The 14,203-nt window shown below is 41.1% G+C and overlaps 1 protein-coding gene across 8 annotated transcripts in view; it reads right to left on the bottom strand.

The window, feature by feature from the left end:
• The window catches only part of pam (peptidylglycine alpha-amidating monooxygenase), an 81,916-nt gene that overhangs the window by 13,053 nt on the left and 54,660 nt on the right, over positions 1 to 14,203 (bottom strand). For 6 of the 8 annotated variants that reach the window (XM_072658512.1, XM_072658509.1, XM_072658511.1 and 3 more), the window contains 5 exons: positions 11,080 to 11,388; positions 6,481 to 6,610; positions 745 to 861; positions 551 to 623; positions 99 to 309 (listed from right to left, as the gene is read on the bottom strand). In XM_072658512.1, coding sequence (XP_072514613.1) covers positions 99 to 309; positions 551 to 623; positions 745 to 861; positions 6,481 to 6,610; positions 11,080 to 11,388 — 840 coding nt within the window. The remainder of the gene's footprint in view (positions 1 to 98; positions 310 to 550; positions 624 to 744; positions 862 to 6,480; positions 6,611 to 11,079; positions 11,389 to 14,203) is intronic. The other 2 variants (XM_072658514.1, XM_072658515.1) reach the window with 2 other exon arrangements.

Below are 14,203 nucleotides of genomic sequence, written 5' to 3'. Positions count from 1 at the left end.
GTCAGATCACATGCACACATTGTGTTCCTGTGTCTACTGTTCTCTTCAGCCCTTTCTGAGTAATTCAGAACACAAACTACAGTGTCAGGGGTGTGTACCTGCTCCCCAGTCAGAGAGATATTTGCCCTCTGGTGAGAATTTCAGGATTCTCGTGTTGCAGTATCCATCAGACACAAAGATGTTGCCAGTTTCAGGGTCCACAGCTACATCGGTGGGCTTGCAGAAATGGCTCCTGTCGCTGCCGGGTTTAAAAGCTTCTCCCAGAACCAGCAGTGGCTTCTCCGTTCCATCACTGCTCAGTTTGAACACCTACACCAGCGGAAAAGTACAACAACAGATGGCTTAACAACCACAGTCACTTTGTAACGCAAGGCTGCTGTATATACACAATGAGACTGAGCCAAAATGAATCACTTTTTTTATACAAGCTCAATTAATTTCAAGCTGAGCATATTTAGCACAGCGAAAACCACTGCTTAACGCTTCAAAGATTAGGCCGAAAATAACCAGAGTAAAAACCTTCACAGTTGGCATTAAAGGTCTGCCTTACCTGATGAAGAGCTACATCAGTCACCCAATAATTATTGTCCTTATCTGTGGTAATGCCATGGGGCAAATAAAACCTGTGCAAAACATAAAAAATAACTCAGAAACATCAACAAATGCAAACGTGTACAGTACAGACAAAACAAGCAGAACAACAAATCAGTTCTCTGAATTAAAGAGCCAAGCACCTGGACTTACATATTTTTCCCTGAGGCCTTGAGCACATTGCCTTTGACTGGATCCACCACCAAGATGGTGGACTGCTGAATGGGGCCGAGGGACCTCTGCTTGTATTCCCCCTTGTTGTCAAAAGAGCTGCCAGAGAAAAGCAGTTGATTAATACCATTAATAAGTCCATCAATAATCAATAATAAGTGGTTATTGATATAAACCTAATTCAAAATTATGGTCTGTGGTTATTAGAGGTGTAACAGTGTACACAAGTTATTAAAGCTATTTCGCTTTGCCATCAGCAGGCGGAGTTCAAAAGAGCATGACTAGCTTTCCCCTCATCACTATTAAGTGATGTTGGCCAAGACAGCTGGTGCTGTGGAGACGGGGAGCCGGCACTTTCCTCCGAGCGACGGAGGCTAGCTTCACATGTATTGGAGGAGATGTGTCCCGACACTAGGAGTGTAAGGAGCATTGCTAGTGCTAGAGGGAGCTAAGAACAGGTGGGTTAACTGGCAGTCCCAAACTGTGAGTAACCTAAAAGAACAGTGTCAATTGTCATTGTACGGTTCAGAGCTCAGAGTTCAGTACAACCACGGCACAATGCTAATTTTATTTATTTTGAATGGTCGCCCCCCTGAGGTAGTTGGTACAGTCTGTAGTGAGTTAATTAAGCATTAATACAATGTTTATTTTCAGTCATTTCACTGCAAACAGAACCATGACTGATAAAGAACAAAGAGAGAGAGAAAGCTAGCCAACAAAACTACTGTTACCATAGTGATACACATAAATCCACTACAATTCCCACAATGCCATGCAAATCCAAACTGTACTTGCTTACAGCTTAAGGTTTCTGGGTGGAATTTGTGTGTGCTTGTGAAATGTGGTTCTGCACGATATTCGTCAGAACCAGGTGCGTCACACAGGGATTATGGAAAATCTGAGGCATTCCTTAAAAATCGAACAGAACGGGGTGATGACATCACTTTACTTGGATGGTCCATTATAGAAGTCTCGTAGATACTCACCTGACATTCAAAGTAGTGACATTTAAAAGTACCACCTTCCTTGCATCAACCCTAAAACCTAACCTGTTTAACAGATAATCAGTTGAATGTTAGTTGAGTGTCATCTATAATGGACCATCCAAGTAAAGTGTTGAGGTGACCCCCCCCCAACATTTGGGCTGAAGGGTTTTGTTAGATGAGTGTAAAAAAAAAGAGAAAAAGACAAATCTGTGACAGTAAAAAAGAGCCTACAGGAATACAGTAATAACCACCTCATATGTATCCTCATGCATATACAGTATGCACTTGATCCATCACACTCTTTAGCTGCGGCCTCCCTGCGGACCTCCCAATGTAACCAGTTATGCATAACAAATATCCCCGGCAACCAGCGCAGCCAGGAACAGCCACTAAATCACTCCTTTATCTAATCGCTTTGCATAGAGAACTAAACTAAAGCTCCATTCTGTAACTCTGCTGGGAATGCTCTATCCCCGCTCTTTCCCTGTGATGAATTTCTGCCCAACTCTGCAAGATCGAGAGTGGTTGGGGGCAGAGGATGAATGGATTTAAGAGGGTTGCCTCTCTTCACCTAGAGACCCAACTCATTAATCCTGCTCTCTCCATTTCTCTCACTCTTTTCCAATCCCTTCCTTCCTCCAGCTTCTACAGAAGCGCAGCAGGGCCGACCCAGGGGCGCAGAGGCTGGGGCAGCTTCACCTCTGGATGCCTGGCATCAGAACTGCCCTTTATCCAGAGGCTCCGCAGTACAGTGTTAATGCTGCAGCTCTATGGAAATGGGCCAGGGCGGATGAGTGGAGCGGAGAGCAGGCCGGGCTAATTAATGGTCTTTCCGAATTCACTACAGTAGCTGTGGTCAACGCTGTTGCCCCTTCTGGGATGGGGCAGGCTGGGCCGAATGAGCATATAGAATATTGTGAGACATAATAGATAAAAGAGGCTTATGATGGATATGCTTTTAATCTTTTGGCCAGACAGACTCATCATACATAATACTGAGGTTAAAGCATAAAAAAAACTGGCTGATATTAAAGCACCACAGATCTACTGGTATCAGGGGAAGACAATGACAAAGCAACAATATCACATAGACTGCTAAACTGGCAGCCTTTAAATGCTCGTCATTATTACAGACTGTAAGAAATGTCAGAGCCAACTTAAAATAATAAAGTAAATTATTAGTGTTTTGGAGTTATCTTAGTACAGTCAAATGTTCCCCAGACACAGTTTTCCATCTCAGTTTGGTCAGCAATACAGTTTAAGCTGAGCCACATAAACACTGGCTCAACTTAACATTGGCTTCATTGGCAAGCATGCAGTTAAAGAGTTGCAACGGTTACAGCAGGAGCTGTTAAGCAATACATTTCTGTGTCCAACAGAAAGGAGAAAGGTAGATTTACTCATTGCTGTGTTTTTATGAAGTGTAATTTCACAGCTCTAGAGTGGCCCTGTAGCTGCTGTCTGCATCAGATTCAAAACCCTAACGCTGGTCTACAAAGCCAAGAATGGAACAGCCCCTCCTTGCTCGATGGCAATTGTCAAAAGCCGATCTGCACCAAGAGCCCTTCCAGCTTGAAGTACTGCTCGGCTTGACCCGCCATCCTTTAGGATTCACAGGAGACAAGCATCCAGACTTTTTTGTCTATCCTGGCACCGAAGTGGTGGAACAAACTTCCTCTGAGTGTCTGAACGGCAGTTGTTTGCGGTCTTTAAACGCAGACTAAAGACCCACCTCTTCCAGAAGTACTTGGGCAAAGTGTAGTGTTGAGTACTGTGGTCTTTATACTGACTTTTGTATTTAGTCGTATGCAAACTTTAAGGTATCTTTTGGATCATAGCTGATACAAAGCTAAGGATATTTTCTGAGTAAACAGTGAAGCAATATTTCTAAGTCACAAGTGTATAAGAGCATCAGCTAAATGCCTTAAATGTAAATGTAAGGATAATACTGTCGTAAAATGGCTGGTATTTTACAGCTTTTTTACAGTGTGGGGACGTCATGTGGTGGGGGATTTCTGACTTAAGCTCAACCCTAAAGTGTATTACTGACCAAACCTGAGATGCTGAAATAAAAAAGGTGAGTTTGGGAAACTTGCTCTGTCATCGGTTCATTTCTCTTTTTAAGTTGGATAAAAGTTGATCAAACTTATACAAAAGCCTGTTTTTGAGTCAGGTATGGTCTATTATTATGGATGTAAATGTTACACTGGGTTACGCAAGTTTCTATGAAGCAACAGCATTGTCTAGTGACTACACATTTCTTAATAAATTACATTTCAGGGGTGTCTTGAATGCACACCATGCCTAAAAGAGTCCTCAATACAGACACATTCTCCATGAAGTACAGACACGGCTCCATAAAGACATGCTTTGTTATCGTGAAGTATCATCCCAGCCCACTCTATCGAGACACTGATCACTTCACATAAACAGCAAGTGTTCTTTTTCAATCCCCTCACAGAAAGAAACATATAAAGGAGCGCTCGATATGGACACGCCCAGTCAAATAATGGGAAGATTATGAGCGACTATCAGCCTCCATTCATCACTCGCTCTAGAAGCGGCTCTGTTTATCATAATGCCGAGGCATCCCGCCGGAGCTTTGTGGATTAGCAGGCCAGACGTGACTTGCGCTGGCTTCGGCCTAATGACACCTCAGTCACGGCTGCAGGCATCGAGAAACTGTAATGACTTCAGAACCCGCGACTGTGCTTCTTCTCTGTCCAACATAAACAGCCTTCGAGCGAATACACTCACAAAGACACAGCAGGCTGTAATGAATTTGCCCCAGTCGGCCTAGTATGGCAAGCAATAATGCTTTTTTCAAGAATTCAATTTGGTGGAAAATGCATGCCAAAAGCCTCCTGTGAATTTTGAAGATGACTCTGCTCATATTTTCTTGCTTTATGAAAAGCAATACAACACTTTATTTTAAGGAACACAAATTCAGGGTTTACTAAGGTCTAAGTTCTATTTGTTTAATAAAGTCTGAATTAGACTTTTCTAAATGGCCCAGTCAGTACTCATTCAGCTTTATTCATTATGACCTATTCTTTTGTGTTGAAATCACTAATTTTTGAATTATTTGTTGTGATAATGCATGTAAATATTAAGCACTTAATATTACGTAATCTTCATCTCATTACAGTGTAATTGGCAGCATTTTGATTCATGTGGGTTCTAATAAGTGATCAATGTCACTAATACATCCTAATGTGTTTCATATTTAAAAGTTAGGTTCTACTTATCACTAATTTGAGACAAAAAAGTATTTAAATAGTCAGCTGAAGCACAAATGTAGTATTTACTGATGACATTTCGGTTGTAAAAACTAACTCTCTCTACTATGTCAGGATGTGGTCCATACTACTTCAATTTCTCAGCATTTGATTGTTAAAAATGGTTCTTTTACACCCACACACAGCTAAATATTCTGGTTTGGCCCCAAAAAAGGGATGCGATGCTTATTAGTACTGCAGTAAAACAAGCCTTTTTGGAACGCTATATGTGCTAATGTTAGTGGACACCCGCTGTAATGAATGCATTCAGCTACCTTGCAGCACTATAAAGTTGCAATCATTCCTGGTATAGATGTGCAAATGTACAAATACAGCTTATCTAGTCCCTGTAGAGAGGACTCAATAGAATAGGACTCTCTGGAGCAGATAACCATGAACCTATTTGGCACCATGCCTAATGGCAGGCGTGGACTACAGAGGTATAAAGCCCCCCAGCATTGAGCTGTGGAGCAGTGAAGCTGTGTTCTTCGGAATGACGGTGCTTTATCAAATACTTTTGGGATAAATTGGGGTGGAGATCATCCAAAATCCTGACCTCACTAACGCTCTAACTGTAGTCTAGTAGAAAGTCTTCCCTGGACAGTAGAGACAGTTACTCCAAGAAAACTCTTTTTACTACCCTTGATTTCAGAAGAAACAATGAATGTACCGGTGTCCAGATACTTTTGTCCATATAGTCTATGTGCAAAATGATTTTCTACTATACATATATATATATATATATATATATATATATATATATATATATATATATATATATATATATATACACACTATACTATATATATATATATTTTATCCTACTTAAAAAAGTTTTTAGTACTAGTGCAGTGTAACATTTGGTACAATGATGTTTTTACTGCCTGTATCATTTTGTATTATATGGTCTTTTTATTATCTATATTTGGTCTTTGTTTTTAAACCTATTTTAACGCAAGGTTTTATCAATTACTTGTACATTTCAATTTGATTGGTTTGAAAGATGCTATTTAACTAAAGGTTGATGGATTAATTGATAGTTTTACCAGGGTAGGTTTGGTTATATGATTTCTAATGGATTTGACTCTTGTCATTTGCCCAGATTTCCACAAATGGCCTGGATTGAAAGGTCATAGTCTGGATGTTCATGTCAGCGCTACATCTCATTCAACGACATCAACAACACTGTCTGTACACTGCCTACTTTGTTATTTAATCAGAATGAGGCCCAAATTTAACAGGACTGTTTTTACTGAACCTGCTCCAGGTTTATCCAGTTATAGAATCCAATTCACTCCATTATTACTTCTGTCAAGATTCTTTAAACTTCAACATTTAAATTCTAAATTAAAATTACTGATCTTGTCACCAGTAACTTCAATTACAGTACCTCGCCAGGTAAAGCTAATGGAGCCTGAAGAGTGCTTAAGTGTTGGGAGCTGTTCAGTACATACTTCACTCCCCATCTGTGGTCTCCTCTGTGGAAGATGACTAGGTTATCATCAGAGTCCAGAGCCAGACCGGACACCTGGCCCAGCTGCAGCTCAACCTCCGGCCAGCCAGCCAGCTCCTCCAGATGGGTCCCTACACACACACACACACACACACACACATACACACATACACACACACATACATACAAACAAATGAGCCAACAACCTTAGGGTAAACACCGTCACAGGTTCTGCCCCAGAATAAAGAAAAAAAGAGGATGGCATATGGAGGCGTAATCACTCACGATGGTGTAACGCAACAGAAGAGAAAACCTGCCGACTGATTCAAACACAGAGCTGTGCTGTTTGGTCTCAAGCTTCATTTACCGCTGTTATGCTATCCGGCAATCTGCTAACTTGGGCCTGAATCGCTGTGTCTGAAATCAAAGCGTGCACTGTTCTGTCGCTCACTGGACAGAAGCGTTTGCTAGACAGCCGCCGAGCTGCTGGCAGGCAGTCATCAGAGCCAGCACATGCCTGAGAGAGCAGTGGAGAAGTATGAGGCATCAAATTCAAATGAACGCAGAAGCGAAGCTAATGGAAGCGCGTGTGTGTGTAAACACCTTTATGAGGCCTTGGCACAGTCACACTCAGGTCTATTGGGGGATTAGCTGTTAATGTGGGTTTTTTTTCCGCTCCTATACACTGCTGAGTGCTAGGGGCTTAGCGCTGATGATCTATAATGGTAAACTGTGACAGTTTAAGTAGTGGAGGTCAAATCTTCATTCTCCTGAATCGAACAGTTTAAAACTGTAACAGGATAAAATGGAAGCATTTCTGGGGGTTACAAACGTGGCCAAATGAATAAAACAGACATATTATATTATATATAAATAAAGATATTATAACACAGTAGCTCAGCGTCGCCTAAAGTTTCAGTTCAGTAAACATTGGTCTAAACATTTGTCTGATGCCAGTAATGCCTAATATTAATTCCAGTATGAATTAGTATTAGTATTTAGTATGTGCTATGAATTATTCAACCACTAAGTGTTTCAAATTATTTAGTATCCAGTATAAATATTTCAGCATGTTCTACAAATGATTCAGTAACTGATAGGAATTTCAGTACCTACTGTGAATTGTTCGGTATCCAGTATGAATTATTCAGTATGTACTACGAATCATTCAGTAACTGCTATGAATTTCAGTACCAACTTTATATTTTTCAGTATCCAGTATGATACAGTATAATAATACAGTATAGTTTCTAGGTGTTATTTAGTTTCCATTATGAATGATTTAGTAACCACTATGAATTTTAGTACCTACTATGAATTATCTAGTATCCGTAATGAATTACTTAGTAACCCCTATGATGTTTAGTACCTACTATTAATGATTATAAATAATTCCTATAATAAATTATATAGTATCCACTATGAATTATTTAGTAACCACTATGGCTTAAAAAGTAATTACTATGAAACTCACATTTAACTTGTTGTTTGAGAGCGAGGAGGCCTTTAGAGCTTAAAGGTCTAAAGGTCTAAAGAACCAGCACTGTGTAGGTAAATGCTAGTGGGTTAGTGCTTCCTCCAAGACCAGGCAACTAACGCAACATAATGTTGCTAATGCAGCTTCACTGGACAGCTCAACACACTTGGACGAGAACAGTAATTATCCAATTCCGTCCAATACTTCAGCTAACTTCAGAACCTCACACTGGCTTTAAATGTGTAAAGAAGTGGATGTGAAGGATGTTGGATGAAGAAGTTGGATGTTCACCAACTGATAACTGGTTCTTGTTAGCACTGCGGGTCAAATATTCCTAAACAGAAGGTATTACAGGATACAGAGTGGTTTAAACTCTAATAAACGAACACAGACAAAGCCCTCACAATCATTTTATGAAGAAATAAAAAGCAGCATCTTTGCCTCCAGCCACGTACTCTAAAATGTATTAAATAAATATAGTCTAACAACCAGTGATTCTACCTCTGCTGTGTGCGATCGGACTTCAAATGAGATATAGCCCACAACCCCTTGATGAAATAGTTGCAGGTCTAGAGGCAAGCAATATTTAGAAGCAGTGCTAGCCCGTACAGTAGGGAAATGCCTTTAGAGTACCATGAATCACATGCATTAGTAATGGAGCATGAAATCACTGTGAGCAACAAACAATAAGCATGCCTATTCCAAAGCACCAGCATCATGATTAATGAACGCAATCCCCTCACCACCACACACACTGGCAGAAATGAGGCTGCTCGTCAGAACGGCACTGATGGACCTGACGAGCTCTGTTGTCTTGGAAACAAAAGGTTAACAGTAGCTAACTGGTCAACCAGCTGACCAGTAGACCCACTCTCGCTCAGGCTAACTGTAGGATTACATCTGCGCTAAAGGAGTCCCTGATTCTGGGAGGCTTAAGGGTTACAATTCCTGCACAAGAGAAGAGGAGTTTAAAGGCTAAAAGAGAATGCTCTTACGGATGAGGATACATAAAATATGTATGACTCAGATGATACATGGCCACAGCGGAAGTGCAGGAGCTTTCTATAGCAGTTTCATGCGCAGCGATAAATGCCCTACATCTATACTGGTGTGTGGTTTTCTTCTGTATCAATTACTGAGCAAAAACCCATGTCCACACAGACCTGTGCAAGACCACTACACACACCAGGCTAACCCAAAGCTCTCGCTCCCTCTTTTCTGTATGTAGTCCTGCCATATTGCCAGCTACTCGCAGCGCTGCGCTGAACTCACAGCCACGACTGCAACAGCCTTGCATAAACACAACACAGCCGGACCAGCCTTCATGAATTATTCCCAGCAAGACGTGAACAGGCACAGCAATTAAACTGACTGGACTGGGAGTGTACAAAACAGCCTTCTTCGCACCACCTCACACCTCACAATTTCATTCCTCTTCCCCCTCCTGGATTTTTAATTAGATCTCAGGGGCTGATCAATAGCGCCACAACGGCGATCCAATAGACACGCATTGATGTTGCATGAAATTTGACGTATCTTGGAGCCCCCAGACTCGAACGACTCATGGACCGTACCAGCAGGCAATTAATGCAAAACAAAAGAGGCAATTCAGTTGCAATCGAGTGCCGGACGTCAAAGAAAAATGCTAAACCGCCCTGAACGGGTGCAACTCCGCCAACTTCTACCACAGGACAGAAATGGGTTGAGCTAAATTTTCAGACCGAAAAAAGAAACAAGTCTGATGAGCAACAAACAAAATGTTAAACTCAATCAGCCACTGACGCTCTAACACGATCACAGAGAGCGAGATAAAAATAGACAGAGTGCGGCTTTCATTACAGTGGCTTTCATTACAGTGTTCATATATGAGCTACTTTGTTACCAAAGACAAATCCCTTTGCATGCAAATTCTGGTACTACACTCCTAAAAATAACGGTGCTTTAAATGGTTCTTTGAGCGATGCTACTGAAGAACCACTTTTGGTTCAATAAAGAACCATGTGTGCAATACAGATGTGTAAAGAACCTTTTGAACCCTAGATGTAGAAACCCTGACCCTAGAATATTTTTTTGTATTATTATTATTATTAATAACCACATGAATTAAGAACATACTATGAATTAGTCAGCATCCACTATGAACTATGCAGTAACTGCTAGGAATTTTAGTACCTACTGTTAACTGTATAGTACCTACTAGGAATTATGCAGTAACTGATATAAATTTCAGTATCTACTATGAATTATTCAGTAATTCAGTAAATTATGCATGAACTATCATAAATTATTTAGTATCTGTACACACTACAGATTATTCAGCACTCACTATGCCTTCTTCTGTATCCACTATGAATGATTCTGTATAAAGGACATTTTACTTGTGCCATTTGAGAGGAAGGTACAAGTATTTGCCCACATCCAGGCCTTTAGAGGTTAAAGGTTGAAAGCTCTAAAGACCCATCAGTTTATGTAAAGGTCCTTTACCAATTTAAAGGTTCTTCACACTTGCACACCCCCCCGTTACAAATATGGTTCCTTATGGAGTGGTTCTTCTACGGCACTGCTCAAATAACCTGTTTTTTTTTGCACAGCAAACAGGGCTATTTCAATCTCATTAGAACATATCTGATGCTGTTGTCTTTCCACTCTTCTTTAACGTTTGCCTTTTCTGTTCCTTTTCCCACTTGCCAAAAAAAGAAAACTGCAGTGATGCGTGCGAAGATGGCCCAGATTCCTCATATCACTCTCACCATCTCGGCATCTTCCCTCTGAGACTAATGTCCGTAATATGAAGAGAGCGGTGCATGCAGAAAACCATGTCAACGAAATCTCTTCTTCCAGTCAGCCGGCTCTTCTGTCCTCAGCAAACAAAAGCCGGGTAAAGCTACACTGGGAGCTCACTCGCATTCAAAAGCAAAAGATTAATGATCGGAATGAGATGGGCAGGCATGGGCTTCAAAAGAAAGCGTTCACATGGACCGGCGGAGGAGAGGGAGAGAGAGAGCGAGAGAGAGGGAGAGGGAGAGGGAGACAACACCATGCCTTGGATGAAACCAGGGCAAAAAAAAGAAAAAAAAAAGAAAAAAAGCTTTTGTTCTTTTTCGCATCGACGCCAAGACCCACCTTGTTTCTTGGCCTTTGCCACCCCTGCGCTCGGCTGTCTGGCGGGTATAGTCTTGGTCCCCGGAGGCCTGACAGTGGATTCTAACTGGTGAAACTTGTGCACTCTGTCCCTCACCAGAACTGCATCCTCCCTCTGTTTGTAGCCTAGCCTGGGCCCGGGCCAGCCTAGGTCTTTCTTTTGCATTATGCTATCAATTTCGGCCACCAGATCCGCCTGGGCCTTGGCTGCCTCTGCGGGGTTATACTTATGCACATGGACAATGTCCTCCCTCTCCCCTAGGAGTTTGGAGAGAAGGGAATAGAAGTCACCTGCACAGGAAAAAATAGAGGAGGAAAAAAAACAGGAAAGACAAAAGGAGAGAGAGACAAAGCAGAAGAAGAAGAGAAGAGAAGAGGAGGAGGAAGAGAAGAGAAGAAGAAGAGAAGAAGAACGGGCCGTGTGAATAGAGCTGTAAGGGAAGCTAGGGAGAGTCATTGGGTTGGAAGCAGCCTGTCTGATAGAAGATAACAGCTTTACAGCACTGTGGACAGTAGACAAGGCGTGATGGAGAGAAGTAGGAATTTATCTCTGTAGGTGGGTGAAAGCTTAAGTTGCTGTAACGACAATCTGTGCAATGATACACTTGAGTCCCGGGTTTCAGACGCACCAAATGGACCTCCTACTCTCTTTCTCACAGAGAGATACACCACTGGGATCATTCTGCATCGGTTTCAACCTTTACAATAAGCAGAATATAACTGCTAATTGCTAACAGGGGTGTAAAAAAGCATCATGATGGATCCAACTGAAGGTGGTGTGTCAACAGCATTGATTTTGGCACCAAAGAAAATTCTCAGGCTACTTTCAAACTTACAAAATACAATCTTATTATCTAAGATCCAGTACTGATCGAGCAGCACATTTGTGTAGTGAGTGTATTTTTACAAATAGCTCTGAGTCAGACTAAAATAACTGAACAGTATAAAAAAAAGCATTAAAACAATTCTAACCATCACCAATTACACCCAACTGGCACAAAAAAAACATCCTATAGAAGATCACAGATCTACGCGGGCTTCCTGCGCAGAAAAATAGGACTACTTTGTATTCAGCCCGACAATGACAGGTCATTTGGCTGGAAAAGGTCAGCTCCTCATTAGAAAGCACTGCCTCTCATTCAAACGTTTCATCAAAGCCCTGTGAAAGCTCCATGACTACTGCACCTCCTCCACTGCATTTAAAGAGGACCCTAAACCCTCGAGCCAGCAGGACCAGTCAGCTTCTAAGCTGATGTAATTTATAAGCACTAACCCCAACAGAGAAACGCAAAACTGGAAAATGTTACACTCTTAAAAATAAAGGTGCTTCCAATGGTTCTTCAAGCAATGCCATGGGAGCATGTTTGTAATAGAGGTGTGTGTGTGTGTGTGTGAGTGTGAAGAAGCTTTTTAAGCTTTAAGGAACCTTGACTTGATGAAAAGGCTCTTCACACTCTTTATGCAACCAAAAGTGGTTCTTCTATGGCATCGCTTAAATAACCACTTGAAGCACCATAATTTTTAAAAATGTAGAACATTCAGTCAAACATATCACAGTCTTCCTTCGTCCATCTTCATCTCCATCCGATATGAAGACGCATTACACCAACACCTCACTGCTCTTCACCCATAAACATCTTGGCTTTCCCATTGGCTCTTTTGCCCACACAGTGAACCAAAGCCCAGCCCCCTTTAGATATACGAGTGAATGGCGCTTCTTATTTATTGAGCCCATCCATCAGCCGGCCAGCAAACACACAGAGACAGAGCGAAGGGCCCTGACTGACACTGCTTGGATTTGTGTCCTAATAACGGCAAAGGCAAATATAGAAAGTGATTCATCAAGGTGTCCGGCCGTGAGCTGGAGAGGCCCGAGATAATAAGTGTCTCAGCTACAGCCGGCTGCCGTGGAGACAGAGTAACACACGCACTCGAATGCGCCCTCTTCTTCATACTCATCTGCTGCTCTAAGTACTACTGTCATTAGCAGTGAAGGGCCAGGGAAGAAGCCATTTTTATTTCTTTCCCTGAGGTGAACTTAAGATGTGGGGTAATGGGGAGAAAAAAAGCTTCTCCTTTTGGTGCTCAGAGTGCCACTGTAATCCGAGTGTTTTGGTGGTGACATGCTAAATCTTCACCCTCCTAATGTTGGGGGCATTGTTAGTGATAGGGGGAGTTCACATGAACGGGGACTGGCTAATTTGCCTTCCAAATTGGGTAAAAAAACAGCGTCTGTATCCAATACTTGCAAGTCTGATGTATGGATTTATGTATGTAAATGAAGTAAAAAATGTTTGTTCTGACTGGCTGCCTCATTAAAGACTTGTCTCATAAAACATAAAATAATTATAAAGATACTTTTATTGCCAATGTGAACAGATGGGACTAAAATGGTGTAATCCAAGTAGGTGGACAGGGGTGAATAAATGGGCTAAACTGCTGTAGTCTATATGGACTGCAGCAGTTTTTTTTTGTAAACTTTTTGTTAAAAGTTAATTATGTAGGTGTAGATCACACACAATTCAGAATTCTGGGCAATTTTCACTATAAAATGGCTACAGACAAAATTCAGACATCAAGTAAATACACATGTTTTCATCTATGCATCATTCTTAGTCTATTTTCTATAGGTTATAGTATTACATACAGTGCCAGAAAACACATCAGCAAGTCTACTTAAGATTACTTAACAAGTGTGTTGCAAATGTGTGACGATATAGTTTGATTTATCCTCAAACTACACTGTACAGGCAAAAATATTGGGACACTATATTATACTACATAAATCTACAACTTCAAGTATTTGTAAAGAATTTTAGTATAACTTACTACAACCTAAATGCATCTCAAAACAATCACTACATGTATTACTGAGACCCTCAGTATAACTGACTGACCGAATACCACAATACTGAATTTGAATTTTTTGATTAATTTGTATTAGAAGACCCTCTGTTATCATTATTTTAACTGCAAAACTCGAACTCGAACAAAACCTCTATGCCTGAAGTCAGTGCGTTTATCCATCTGCTAAGCACATAAAATTCTCTTTTTCTTCGAACATAAAACCTTTAAGTGGTCCCTCAGCAATGTTGCATAACACAGC

The sequence above is a fragment of the Salminus brasiliensis genome, chromosome 16, assembly GCF_030463535.1.
Source record: "Salminus brasiliensis chromosome 16, fSalBra1.hap2, whole genome shotgun sequence".
Taxonomy (NCBI): domain Eukaryota; kingdom Metazoa; phylum Chordata; class Actinopteri; order Characiformes; family Bryconidae; genus Salminus; species Salminus brasiliensis.
The sequence above is the reverse complement of the archived record's forward strand: the minus strand, read 5'-3'. Positions and strand labels throughout refer to the sequence as shown.